Source organism: Rhea pennata, chromosome 5 (assembly GCF_028389875.1).
Source record: "Rhea pennata isolate bPtePen1 chromosome 5, bPtePen1.pri, whole genome shotgun sequence".
NCBI classification, from domain to species: domain Eukaryota; kingdom Metazoa; phylum Chordata; class Aves; order Rheiformes; family Rheidae; genus Rhea; species Rhea pennata.
In genome coordinates this window covers 24582145-24597294 of record NC_084667.1, presented here as the reverse complement: position 1 = coordinate 24597294, position 15150 = coordinate 24582145, and the positions used below count along the sequence as shown (strand labels likewise).

At 37.8% G+C, this 15150-nt stretch overlaps 1 protein-coding gene across 1 annotated transcript in view; it reads right to left on the bottom strand.

Annotated features, from left to right (window-relative positions):
- The window catches only part of SHANK2 (SH3 and multiple ankyrin repeat domains 2), a 306101-nt gene that overhangs the window by 254510 nt on the left and 36441 nt on the right, over window positions 1-15150 (bottom strand). The window contains exon 9 of the mRNA XM_062576509.1: window positions 6950-7016. Within this exon, the coding sequence (XP_062432493.1) occupies window positions 6950-7016 (67 nt within the window). The remainder of the gene's footprint in view (window positions 1-6949; window positions 7017-15150) is intronic.

Here is a 15150-nt window from a genome sequence, read left to right as displayed (position 1 = left end):
GCTAATATCTTTGTCATTTAAAAGACTTGTTTGCTTATTCTCTAATAAAATGCATGTCTCTCAAGATGTTTATAGCCACAATTCCAATAGAAATAAATATGTTTACTCATTTTTTAAATGTGTTTTACAGTACAGAACATGTATATTTTAAAGGATAAGCCTACTATGTTAGTAGACATTCAATATAAAAAAAAATCTGTGTGAAAGCACAGACAAATCATCACATACACATATCTCTGCATAATTATAGAGGAATACAGGAACTCTGACTTGAAGCCTAGCAACAGTATCCACGTATTAGTTAGTCTGCTAATCAGCTACCAAAAACTCACACACCAGCTCAATGTGTTTCATTTTTCAAAAGCAAAAACAAACAAAAATAAAGCAAAAAATCTATTGCCTCTAGCTTCAGAGCTGCTGAAGGACAAGATGTACAATATAAAACAAACCTTGTTCACTTGAAGAAGAACAACCCATGTCACTTAATCCATCTGAAAATTCATCTCATCACAGAAAACCAAGGCAAAAGAGATTTAAAAATAGGTTATCCAAGTCAAAGGATTACCAGCTTGCAGCATACGTAATGTCTGCATATCTTTATCTAACGAAAGCTTCCATATTCTTATAGGTATAATTGTTTTTTTGTACCTCCATCCTGTAGAATCATAGAATCATAGAAGCCATAGTAGATTCTGTATAGCAAATGCTTCTTAAATCTGCTGTGCTCATTTACTCACAGACAGCTGCAGGCTGGATGAAAACAATCAGGGATTAACTTTTCTATTCATCACATCTTTTAATCCATTACTTTCTCTTAGTTTGCAATAAATAAACGAAATAAAGTTATATAAATGAATAATATGTTGTCACTAATTTTAAAAATGAAGTTTACAAAGGGATATTAGTTTTTTTTAACAACCTGTAACTGCTGTGCTGTACATTAGGAGCATATATAATGTCTCCCTCAAAGCAGAAAAGATGATGGAACAATATAGGGACAAATTTGCAAGATAATTCTGGGTTCCAAGGACTCTTAAAAATAAGTAATAATTAAAATAAACTGCTCTGATGTCATTATTATTCCTTAAAAAACTAATTTGGGAGCATGATGAATTCAAATAATCGGAGGAGCTGCACCGAGCGTTTCATACTCTTGTAGGACAAGTTTCTAAGTATCTTACATCAATAGCTTTTCCTGCTTTACAAAAAATATTATTTTAATTTGTTTCAAATAGGATTACTTTAAAAATGAGAATAGTAATTTTCTTTCACCTTTGGAACATCTGTCAAGAAAACAAAAGAGATTTCCTGATGTTTGAAAATCTTATTTAGAAAACTAAATACAATGAAGTGTGGATCTTATTTTTAATTCCTTACTGGTATCCTTTTTACTCTCCCCTGAATCCTTTATCTCTTGCACATTATTTGGCCTTTCAAAACAGCACCAGCCCTGTTACAAATATCAGCAATATGAACTTTCCCTACTAGTGACAGCAAGGTTTCTTTACTGTACTAAGCCACAGAAACCATTTGTAAGGCTTTTCTTTTTTAATTTTGTTTCTGAAAAAATGGCAGCACCAAGTCAAAAAGAAGTACTCTCCTGTGAGTAGCTTTCATGCCACCATTTCAACAGACTAGTTACTCAGATACATACCCTATTACCCGAGATGAAAAGATTAATTGGCAATAGATGTGGGAAAGGCAGCAAGGTAAGGAGGAAGCAATTTCTGATGTAAAAAGTGAAAGTATGCGTTAGAGGACCCACACAATTTTGAATGATCAGAGGTCGTATCTTTTAATAGGAGAGAATAGCAAACAGATTTTATGCTGCTATCGTGGACAAGAGGAAGCAGGTTCAGTGAAACTCCAGGTAAGGTGGAGAGATCAGGACTTGGAGCCAGAAAGCAATACAAGTGCTTCAAGAGCTCCTCAGCCCTAATGTTCACGCACTGTGAGTCAGAGTCGTGAAAATACTAAGCAGTTTGGATTCAAGGTCTCCCCCTCCCGTGGATCGCCCTTCACTTCGTCCTAAGTTTCATCTGCTGCATTGATGGGTTGAACCCAGGCAGCCGGAGGAAGCCACAGAAACGTGGCTTTCCCAGAGCGCAGAAGTGACAGGCAGGCAGGATGACCGCAGCACCGGATTCGCAGTGGAAGCACTGCTGCTCAGCGCTGTCTCGGGGCACATCTACCAGACCTCAGCTCTCCAGTAATTTTGAGCCCTGAGGGACTTTATTTGTCTTGAAACCCACTTAGCTTCCCCAGCAGAGTAGCCTCTGCAGCCCAGTTTCAGGTAGCTGAGGAGCTTTACTGGCGAACTCCTCTCTGTTTTCCCAGGCGGCCAGGGAGGGACTCCTGGGATTGCTCAGGCTGTCAGTGGCACCTACAGCTTCCTCTTTTGGATTCAGTCTTGATTTCATTTTGCTGCTGTTAAAGGGAAACAGAATTTGGCTCTCTGACTGAACACACATCCTCTCACTGGCCCTAAGCTGAGGCTCCAATCTGGCAAGATCTGTGTGCGATAAGCATACATTGCACGCTTTATGGGAATATCTCCCTTTCTTCAGTCAGATGCCACATTGCTCCAGCAAATGAAACGTTATTTGGCCTGTTTTTGCTCTAACATAAATATTTTTACATTTTCTTCAATCAACAACTTAGTCGTTAAGTCTTACGATTATTGCTGAGATGCTTACTTTATATATGCCTAGTCTTCAGTATTTCAGCAAATCTGCCTAATAAAATTGCTTCAGGAATAGTAATTAGGAGTTTATTTGATAATGTTACATATATCAACATAAGTAAAGATCCTATTCCTTTGAAAATTCTGTACTGAGCGACAAGATAGAGTTTTCTTGACTACTGTACAAAAGTACCTCATTTTCATAGATCTGGCCAAGATGAGGTAAGTAACGCTGCTCTGTAATTAAAAAGAATGGAGGATAATCAGGGGGATTGGATCCACAGAGTTTTTTATTTTTAGAGGAACAAAGATTTAGTAGTTCTGCTGCAAAACAGTATTTTCTACCGCAGAGGACACCTTGGTCATTTTCCACTTGAGATGCTTCTCCATTATCTTTAACAACAGGGTTATTCTTAGCATTTTAAAAAATAACTCCTTATTAAAGTACAGAATTGGGCCTCTCAATAGTACTGTCTTTGTGTACAGCTTAAAATGGTATCCCACTCTAAAAGCCCACGAAATATGATTGGCAGGCAAAATTGGAATGGATAGTAAGTGATACAGACAGCACTTAAGTGTGTTTGTTTATTTATGTAGAGCTTCTGTGGGCTACCACATTGAGATTTACTGTTTCTGTTGGTGGCACCTTGCAGACTCATCCCATTACCGCCTGGGCAGCGATACCCTCGTTCTGCAGAGAGGTCGAGCTGTAATCACTACCACCGAATGTGGCGGTTCATTCACGGCAACGCATGGCACAGGACCGTGACTCATAAGCATTACATTAGTGCTGTTAGATCCTCATAATTGCAGTTTTGGCAACATTACTTGAAACAGCTTTGTGACTACTGACAAACTGGAAGACACCCACATAATACCTTCTGCATTGAAAGTACAAGCGACTTCCTACTGCAGCAGTTTGGGACAACAACATTATCTAAGAATAATGTTAATTAGCACATGTCAAAACAGATGGACTCTGATAGTGTAGTTCCTCACTATGTAAGATTAGAGCTCTTAAGCAAATATTCATTTCCATATTTCACATACTTCAGTTTGAGAACAGCAAAAAATGGTTTCTGCTACCAGATAAAAAACTGCTCTTGAACTTACTGAGTTAGGTACAGCCTCTCACTGCTACCACCAATTAATATTTTCCCACCCTTAAGATGACACACCCAAGAGAAAATAAGTAGATTCTTTCTGGAAAAAAAAAAAAACTCACGTAGGTACACATTAGGCTTGCATTTTAGAAGTATCTGTAACTGAAGATAATGAACCAAGATCCTTATAAGTTAGAAGATTAGATCTGAAATATTTCAAGAACGATGTGGACTTTTTTCTGAAACATTTGTAACAGCTGCAGAACCCTGCTAAATGCACACGTATTTGACATTTGATTTCCAATTAGTCTGACATGGTTAGTGAAACATATTTAAGCAAAAGCTCAAAAATACACAGAATCTAAATTCTAGAAGGATAAAGCTGAACCTGTTATCCCCGTAAAAAATTATTTTTCTCCCTGTGTTCTGTTGTAATTCAAAGAGAATGTACCTTTATATCTCTGTAAAATGAACTCATAAAAAAGAATACAAATACTTTTTCCTCATCATAAAAGTTAAAAATCCTTCTAACACTATACCCTCTTGCCAGTAAATGCTATTGTGAATAACTGAAAATCATCGACAAGCTTACTATTAAACCATTGAACAGCTTGTCATCTATCAGTTAAAATCTGGAAAGGGGACCCTCCCACACCCTAAAATTGCATATATGTCAAAGAATTTCCCAAAGTTGTGAATTATTAAATAGTTCTAAAATAATTACAAAATAATTACGTTAAATGAGTCTAAATTAATAACAACAAGGTTTATTTAAACGGCTCAAAATCAAAGTATTCTCTAACAGAAAATAGTCTTTAACATTTTCTGAGGGAGGAAAGATGAAATGTTCCTCAGGAGACTTCCTAAGACGATCTGTCCTTCTTATCTTCACAAGGATACTACTCTAGCTCTTTACTATTCCTTCCCACTATTTTGCCTCTGGGCTCTGAGAATGTGCATTACTGAGACGATGTATGTTGGAACACATCCAAAACTACATGAATATAGCACATAACCAGAGGAGCAAGATAAGTAAAAGCCAAGTTGTTCAGCTTTAAATGCTGACACTGTTCTGCGTGTTCATCACCACATTAGCTGTCAGGGTTTCTACTCAGGATACTGTTTTTCATTTTTTAATTCAGGAGACGTTCCAGAAACAAACATTTTGATGTCTTTACTTTTGCTTAAGTGATAAATGTAAAGGGACTGATGCCCTTCTAAATTTAATTAGCCGTGAAGACATTACATCAGGTAATGCTTACTCTTTAAAACCAACCTATCAATTTAATTAGCTATGTTTAATCCAAGACTAGAATGTCACAAAGCTATCTTGCAAAAATGCAAGCAAATCACAGAAGCACTAATATTTCCATGAAGGCATCAGGAAAATTTGGAGAACCTTTCCAGAGAAGACACTTTCTCATCATTTTTCCAGAAATCATTAAATCGTACAGAAACTTTGTATGACAGCCAGAAATACTAAGTTCTGCATAATGCCTCAACCACAAGACTATCATTTCTTTCTGGGACAGATTCTCATCTTTTTGCTTTTTAACCATATTCCAGTTTATCTTACACATTGATGTGACTTGGAAACAACTCTGTTCATTGGGGAAGGAAAAACAGCACAGAACTAGTCAGTCAAAAAATTAATGACATTAACGTCATCGTGGTTCCAGGCAAATGTCCACTTTCAGTTTTGAAAAGTCTACTGTAAGTGTTCCTATACTTCACTGTTACTTACGGCGTAAGTGTATGCATAATCAATACTAGCAAGTCATTCCTTACTAGCCTTTTTTCTTTCATTGTTCACAATTATTTTAAAGAAAATGAAACCCATGCAGAAAAACATAATACTGCACGTTGTTCTACATGCAATACCCATTCTGCACCAGTGCTACATGCAAGCCAAAACATCTAGCGTGACATGAATAAAGGTGAACATCTGAATCCACCCGATGATTTCATTTCAACACCTTCACCCTTAGCCGTTCGTAAACATAAACAGTAGTAAGATGCTTGCCATATTACAAATTGCTGGTTCATTTTAGTTAATTTTTACGTCAGAATTGATTACAGATGCAGAAGGAAGACATATTACATGGAAAGTAACTACCCCACCACATTAAGTAAAAACCTTCCATACTCACTATGAATTTCTATGCAAACATGTAAACTTCTATGCCAAACTTTCATGCCATATCCTCGGTTTTGTCCACACATACTCGATACAAGAATTCACACTACTTTGCAGGACTTTTACCTACACTTCTGCAGAGCATATATAATTAAGAAGGGAAAAGGAAAGGAGGCCTTTATCCAGGGCAATTCTTCTACACTCTTCGGTTCTAGTGAGCTGGGATAGTTTTCCACATAAATTAAGCATTATCAAGTCACAGACATGCACCGATGAGTTAAATCAGCATACACAACCATACAGACTATTTCAGAAAGAGTGCTTCTTTAGTTCAACTTTAAGATGTTCCTGCCAAACTTCAATTAACTTGAATTAAAGCATTTTAATTAGTCTTAATTAAATTGTTTAGAAATCACTTTATCAAATTGCTTTTTTCTTTTTAATGGCAGAACGCTCCGTGTAAAAAAGATCTTTAGAAAGCCTGAAGGTTTTTTCTCAAAAGCCCTTTAATGTCTGTCACAGAGAACTGCTCTAGCCATCATCTCAGTCCCTCACACAAACCTCAGTGAGAGAATATTGTTTTATGGATATAGACAGTTTCTGCCACACATGAACTCAATTCCACATAAGCATCTGTCTTTATGATCTTCTGACCAACTACTCTTACTTGAGAGCTGCTTTGGGCTGATGCCACAGTGCAAGCAGCCTGCAAGAAGAGCCAGTTTAGCTCTTCTGGGTGTATGTGCGTATCTGTTACAAACTGGCACATTCATACTCATAAAACATCTATAACTGTTGCACTGCTTATCAAATTTTCTTTTGCAAAGTATATTTTGAAAGCAATTCAGCTTTTTCCCTTATCTTCTTTTTTTAAATAAGAATTACTTTAAAAATTTTCCTGTAACAACAGTACTGTCAGTCCCATTGTCATATCTCACGTAAAATCAAATTTAACTTATCTTTGTAAAATCATGGTTTAAACATGTATTCTATTTTATTTTCAGTGTTTGTAAATATTTTGCTTACCAATATCAGCTTCCCTGTGATTCTTGATATATTCAGCAAGCTCAAAATTTCCTGCTATTATAGCCACCTGAAAGATTGTAAAATAGTTACAATTAAAATACTGCCATCATTTATCAATCAGGCAAATACTTATGTTACTTCATTGACAAGTATCGCATAAATCTATTTTCATTAAGCAAAACAGAGCAGCGGCTTGTTTATTTCTTGGACATTCCCACTTCTATTCAGCAACTACTACGTACTCGCAGTATTTTGTGAAACATAATATTATGCATGTGCATTACAATCCATCAGTAGGAAGCACTCTAAGTCCCCCAATTACTGTTTACCAAGAACAGTCTGAAGAGGATCAGGCTGACTCAGGAGACTGTGCAGAACTGCGGCGCCTTCCATGCCGTGGCAGTCCAACTCAGCGCTGAACACCAAACCGGCCATGCCCACAGCTCCCGGGGCTATGCCGAGTGCTTGAGGCGCAGACCCTGCCGCACCCATCCCTCATATTTAGGAGCTTATTTCCCATCAATTGCTCCTGTCCTGCTCTGACCCAAACAGGAAACAAGAACTGCAATGCAGAACGCGAGATAACCAGGAAAGTATCACCAAAACCCACGAGTATTCAGATGTCACTACGACCCCAAAAAGGACTAAGGAAGAGGAACTGGGAATGGTTATGTGCTTGTTTATATTTTATTTTCATAAATATAATTTTAAAGTAAAAAAATTATTTTCTTTTTTGTTTCCTAATTGTTGAACAGAGACATAAAACTATCTATTCTGAATTCCAACCTAAATGCACTTAAAACAAGAAACTTCTCCATTAGCTATGAGGAAGGAGATTTGTTTATACCCGTGACGTCTCTGCCCTTTTCCCCCTTCTCCTAGTATTGCCAGAAATATTCACCAATTCCCTTTTCTAGGTCCATTTTACAGCTTTATATTTCTGATAGCAGTTCTTCCCCTCTGGTGGAAGCCCTGTGGCTTTCCTAACATTGGGGAAAGTGAGAGGCTAGACTCACCTTTCTCACAGAAAATTCTGCATTCACTGGACACAAGCAAAAATGGTAATTCCATTACGAACATCCCCACCCCCCAGCATGGAGCTACAGCTGACCATGAGAACTGACGGCTGGTTTGAAAACTCGGGGAACTTTCTGAGCTGATGATCAAGAAAAAGAGTTTATCAGCTGGTTCGTACAACTACACAAATCTCATGGATGAAGAATAATGAAAACAAAGACTGAAGTGATTAAACATTCTCAGGGAGGGGAACAAAGTAGAATGCTATCTTTTTTTCTTACATAACAATCATGAGAGCTTATTTTTTTACTCACCACAGCAATTTTTTTAAAATGGTCCTATTAGCATGGAAATCCTCCAAAAAAATGAAGACCTTCTACAGGAGCAGCAAACTACAGTTATAAAACCTTGAGTATTATCTGTGTAACCCAAAAAGTGTTAAGTTCTGTTCTTAATGCTAGATTCGGAGCAGGCTTAAATATTGAGTCATGATCATTTCATCAATTTTATCTAAAAATAAAATAATTTATTTATTTTCTGTGCTTTTAGTTCAGCCTAGATTATTTACACCATGCTTCATTTTGCTACTAGTATTCATGTGGGACTCAAAGTGGACTGTAATACCATATATCCTGTTGCAGCACTGGAAGAACCTCATTAAAACGCAGGCGTGTGAAGACTGATCTGCTGCAGGGATGGGTGAGCTGTCTTAGAAAAAAGAACTCACTGCAGTGCTCCTAAATAAAACCAGATGGGGCTTTTTGAAAGTCAGATTACCACATTCTTTTCCCAGCTCTACAGTTCTCTTGGTGACTTCATTTTTAAGCATTTCTTTAGACCTGAGATGCCTTTATATTAGTCCTCATCCTTCAGGTCATAGCTCATGAAGACTTTCTGAAAGCAGCCTGAAAAGCTTTGTAGTAGGTCCCAGATTTAAACAGGTAGTTTCAATCACAGTGAAGTAATATCCATTTTATCTTTTGGTGCTAAGCCAGCAACAGCTGGTTTAAAGACAGACAGGCAGATTTAGTTTAGGGTGTAAAGTCTACTGGCTAGTAAAACAAGTCTTCAAACAAATTACTATCTTTTAAGCATAACACAACATCAGAATGATTTTTCTAGATTACCTAGTGAAGCTTAAAGCAAACAGCTGAATGTAGCATTTCTCATGTTTATGCCCTGAATCCAAGTTTTCACCAAATTTTTGTTCTTACTGTTTTTCAGGTTCTTTTTCTTTGATTTTCTTTTCTAATTTCGTAACAAAATTTCATTCAATGTAAACTATTTGGTAACTATTTGCTTCTTATTTCAAGTGAATATACATCATGATAGAAATGCTCTTCCACGTTTGTACAGCACCTAGAAGTTATACTCAACACCTATATAGTTGTGTTTTTAAATGATCTTCAGTAGACAGCTATGCACATGGCATATGCAATATAAACATTTTTGTCCTTAAAATAATTGAGTCAAATTCAGTATTACCGTACCCACTGGTGATATTCATGTAATTCATCTTCTCATTACAATATTAAAAGTAAGGAAATACTTTGCTGTGGGCATTTCACATTCTGTAATGTCAAAGGTTGATGGATACTTAGGAGCAAAATGCATTACTAGGAGTCAGTAATACTCATTCAAATCAACTCCCCTTCTGCTTTTAGATTGCAATCCCCCCCCCAAAAAAGTGTGCCTTCTCAAATATATCACAACACTTCTGCATACTGTAAGAAATTAACTCTGCAAAAAATCAGGGAGGTCAGGGACAGGCAGAGCGACACAGGCACTGCCGCCTCATCACCAGTGGAGGCAATACTCCATCTGTCGGTTCCCACTTTACTCATTAGTCAGAATACCTTTACTCCAGCAACTACTCATGAAATAAGCTGCTTCTCGGCATGGATGCATGAACGAGAATTTAGCCCCTTGCTTTTGGTATACAACTTTAAAGCGTAACTCTGGACACCTCCTGGCCAAAGGCACTACGAAAGTAACAGGCAAGTTGTACAAACACGGTTTCAGTCCACTTTGTGCAGACTGGCTTGATTTGTTCAGGTTCATAACTGTGACATTCGCATATAGGTCAGGGCTTTCTTTACCACAAAAAGCAAGCAATAATACCTTTCTTCAGCATTACCCCTAATTAGCATGCATAATTCAGAGAATTCAGAATTGATGAGCAGCTTGCTAGAAAGTAGTCATGTTACTCAAACAATACTTGATACAGAGAAGTAAATTTTAAAACTCAAGTAAAAACATGCTGTTCAACTGATAAACGTGTTTTATTGCTTGAAAAAAGATACTATCAGATAGTGAAAAGACAGCTTGACAGAAAATTGCTTCTGAATCAAGTACTAGATTCAACACATTAAAGTATCATTTCTTTCAATTTAATTTAATTCAAGTGGAGGAAAATATTATGTAAAACTTCAACAGCAAAAATTAAGAAACATATGTCAAGATTTAAAGAAAGTAAGAAAAGGTAAAAACAAAGTATGAATATTTCTTGGCATAATGACTATGTACTTCACTTGAATTTGATGGGTGAAGAGTGTGGGAGAAAGTGGAGTCAGAGACAAATCTGAAGGACTCAAAGATGCAAAATTATTTTCATTCAATTTTTACAGTTGTAAACTACTCAGCAGAGTAACCACAACCTATTTTCCATCAAAAATTATCTTGAAAGTTATAGTGTGTTCTCAAAAGCCCAGATAATAAAGAAACAGGCTGTAGGTAGACTATGACCAGAGCCATCATACATTAATCTACCAGTGTGAATGAGTGCGGGACAAACAAGTGGGCTTTACAAGGCCAGAGCAAAGGGCCTGAAGCAGTTCAAATTTAATCGAAGGTGGTTAAATGAAATTTAACCCCTCAATTAAAATGAAAACTAGATCAGAAACTAATCGCAATTCAATAACTCTACTTATTAGTACTTTAGAAAAAAGTATTGATGTAGTACGTTTACAGGAAACAACCGAGTTTGATTATGCAGTTCATAATTTACAGGACAGTAAATTGACATATTTCGCTTTTAAGGATATTTTGCAGTCAAAGAAAATATTAGATTTCTATTTGTGAAGTTATGGTGGGAAAGAAGGTTTTTGGATACAAGGCATCACTTCTCTACAGTGAAAAAGTAGCACAACCAGCAAAAACATACATAGACTAATCTTCAGAGGTATTAAGGCAAAACTTCATCAAATATACCTGTAGTGGGAGTTTCTTTCAGTATCAGTAGGAATTGTATTCCAGTAATCAAAATGCATCACATGCATTTTTCCAGTTATGAAATACTACCCTGAAAGGCTGGCGCTGGCACTTTACAACTAGATGCAATTTACAGAGTCTCTTATGCAAAAGCATCAAAAAAGCATCTTTTTAAAAACCGCATATACAGCAATCTTAGCAAAATTCACATTTTGTTCATTCCTGCACTGAGTGTCCTTTTATTTAGCCTTTTTGCCACATACAAGAGCTGATCTCACTTTTCAAGTCTCCACGTCCTTAGTCAAATTACCCTGCAAGACTTGACAAAGCTTGTTTATCATATCGTCTAAAAAAAATATTCATCTACAATTTCCATTAAAAGCTGTAATTTTTTGCTCTATTTTTAAAGGACACATTTATTTTGCCATTGACTCCAGAATCAAAAAAATGCCCCCATATCATCATGGCATTGTGTCAAAGAAGTCCAGCTGACTACGTCAAACAGTTTTGGTACTTTCAGACCCAATAAGATCTTTATCTGCTACCCTGACACTGGTTTTGGATCTCTGTCCTATACTCTACTGTACAATATAGACAGCAGTAACCCTCTTAACTTTCATATTATCATTAGAGGCAATCTTATATGAACAACAGTAACGAAAGTGAACCATCTCTGAGCTCCCTCCCTCTAAGATTGGCTTACCCCATTAAGGGTGTCAATATGGACACCTAACTATTTTCTAACGACTTTTGATGACTCAGATGACTAATGTGATTGTGAATGTGAGGTAAAGAATAATTTTAAAATTCTGTCCTGTATGTTTCTAAAATTGCAGTAAAAGGCTTTTTCTACAGAAGCTATTTGCTTTTTTCTACCAATAGTTATAGACCCCACCTTTGCACATACCTTAACGTAACAAGCACAAACCCTCACAACCGAGGAGTGAGCAGAAAGTAAAGCTAAGCAAGAGGACGTATCTTTGTAGGAGGTAACCCGTACCAAACAGAAAGAACGAACGGTAAATCCACGCAGACAGAATGACAGCGTCGTCACCTTCTTCCACGGTTCTCGGTCATCGTCGCAACAAAACGTTAGTGGGGTCATGAAAGGGGCCGTGCTGCAGGACTGCAGCCGGCACCGTGCACCCAGGACCCAGGCACGGGGCCGCGACTCACTGCTCAGGGCAGACGGGCGCGGATCGCTACTCCGCGGTACGCGAGGCAGAGGCTGCGTGCTGACGGGGATATTCGCTCTGCTCGCTCTACAGTCACCCCACCGCCTCGTGCGCCGCCTCACAGACAGATGTTTCTTCCACGTGCAGCTGGTTACGATGGCTTGTGATTCGTCATACCAGGCAATCCCGGATGGACGTCACCAATTTAGCGAAGAAGGAATGGTTTTAATTGGCATGTGGCTAGTTGCTATGGATGGTAACTAAGTGGTGGCTCAGTGAAGTAGAAATGTGAATGAAGTAGCTGTGACGCACAGATTGGGAAGGAGAGGTGCATGGGGGGAAGGATGAGGTATCCTGGCATAGGGTACCAGACCAGGAATGAATGACTGTAATCGGGATGCACCTTTAGAAGGGATTTTTTTTCCTGGGATAGCATTATTATGTAGCATTCTAGTTTCCTGATAATTAGTGAGAAATGTTCCCCCTCTAGGAAGCTTTTAAGATGCCTTTCAGAAATCAATTCCGAAATTATGCATTTTAAGTATCTAGTTAGTTCTGCTTTCCCGAATTTTGTTCTCCAAAAAAACTCAGTTTAAATAATGACAAGACTACTTTCTGCGTAGAATGAAACCTGACAGATGGCCGGTGAGAGGCTGCTGTGTGACAAGGGATTCATAAATGTTTTCAGATTCAAATATCAGTATTGTCTCACAAATGTGTCTTTTCATCCTCATAAATATAGCTGTCAATACATCAATTACTTAAATGTAAGCACTTAGACTTTTTGCATTATGATTAATATAGCGTTTTGTTCCTTTGGGGAAATTCAGAAATTATATGTGTTTTACCTGTCAATAACCTCCTGCAATTGGCTTTTTCTGCTCCTGAAATGCATCACAGGTAGAGATTATATTAAATTAGAGTAAGATCTTTGTGCCTGCTCACAAATACGATTTTAGAACTCTGTATGTTGTCCCTGAGAGGCAAACACCAAGACTACATCGCATTGTTGCTCTTTGGAACAAACCGCTCCACACAGTACGAAATAACACCAAAAAGACAGAAATTGAAGTTGCTGCCCCTTAATTCCAGCCAACCAACTTCGACAAACTTTCTGCACAGAAGTGAGGAGAGCACCTCACAGTTCATTTATGCTTCACTCTCAGTCAAAGCAGCCGCACTTCTTTCTACTGCACATGCTTAAATTTTAGATCAGGTGAGGCATAGAGCTTTAAAAAGCTGTGTCTAAACGGAAAGGGGAGGGAGGCTGGTTGGGCTGCAGCTACAGTTGACAATAAGGAGTAAATGAGAAAACTGCCAGCACTAATATAGCAGGCTAAATAAAACTCCCCACTTGTTTTTTCACCCCTTCTCCTCTCCCCTCAACAATTTCACTTTCCCGATGAAAGGAAAGGAAAGATTAGTCTTTCCTTCAGTGCTGGTGTTTCACTCCTCCGTTGTCTCTGCTCTCCAGCAGTGCTCACTAGAACGATGGTCTTTCCAGAGACCTTGAAACAGTGAAGACTTCAGGTATGCCACAATACACTACAGGAGATAGTCCTACCCCAGAACAAAAATGCAACTTTTGTCTTGACTTTGCTCAGTCTAGGCCAAATAGCTGAAAAGCAGGTGGAAAATATACGGGTAATCTGAGGTTTATCTACCCAATTTGCTTCTCTCCCATCTTCAAATGGAACTAGAAGGAAGAGATGCTGCAACCCTGCAACCGAGGGGAGACTGAGACCGTAAGACACTCAAGAAACTGTTTTCAAGTCAAATCTCATCAACTTACAATTATTGCACCTCTAATGAATGTATTATGCTAACAGTGAAAAAACTATTCAGGCAGCTACAACTGTTATGCAATAGCATTCAAAATCACTAGAGACTCATGAGAAATTAATTGTCATAAGTGATTTTAGAAGGCATGTTTAAGGTCACTTCATTAAGAAAGAGACCACCTGGGAAGTTTTTCCATGTGTCATAATTAGGACATACATCTTCTTAGTATCAAAAGATCAGAAATGTTATTGTATTTAATAAGCATAAATTAATTCATACAAAAACATTAATAATTCACCTAATAGCTGAAATATCAAGAACTTTGTAATAATGTAATGGTAAGGTCATCTGTAAATTCCATTCCCTTATGATCTGCTATAACTGTGTTTGGGTACACAGACTTTTAAAACTTGACACAGAAATATAATTATGCTTACTGTGAGGCAATGAAAAAGCAATGCAGTTCAATTTCAACATGTTTCTGTCATGTCCTCCCATAAGAAAAGTTCTCCCTAATAAAATGAAGTTCAAGATAGTCCTCCCCATCAACATAACTTGCCTTATGTGCCAAGCTATCATTTTTGCTCGTAAGATACCTCTTCTTTCCAGGGAAAGACAGAGGTGAAGGCTCTTCAGAGTCTAAAGCCACCTCAAGGTTCGTCAGTGTGTACCATCAAGCACACAATTCTGCAGTCATCCACGTGGACGTTAGAAGGTGCAACACAAAATGCAAAGCAGAAGGATCTGGATTGAGGTATCATGAAATAATTCTGCATGCATGTGGCTGAAAGTTAGCTGTGGCATTCCTGCAAATGGTCCACTTAATAAAGAGCCAGTGTAGCTTTAGGAAAAAAGTTGTTACTATTCTGAATACACAATACATATCAAACCGGCACCTTAACATAGTACACTGAGTAACATTTGCTGAAATGCAGTATTTCTAAAGCCACCTTGAAAGTTAAATTTTAGTTCTGAAGAGCCAAGACACTGGTGTCACGTATGACCGTGCACGTCTGT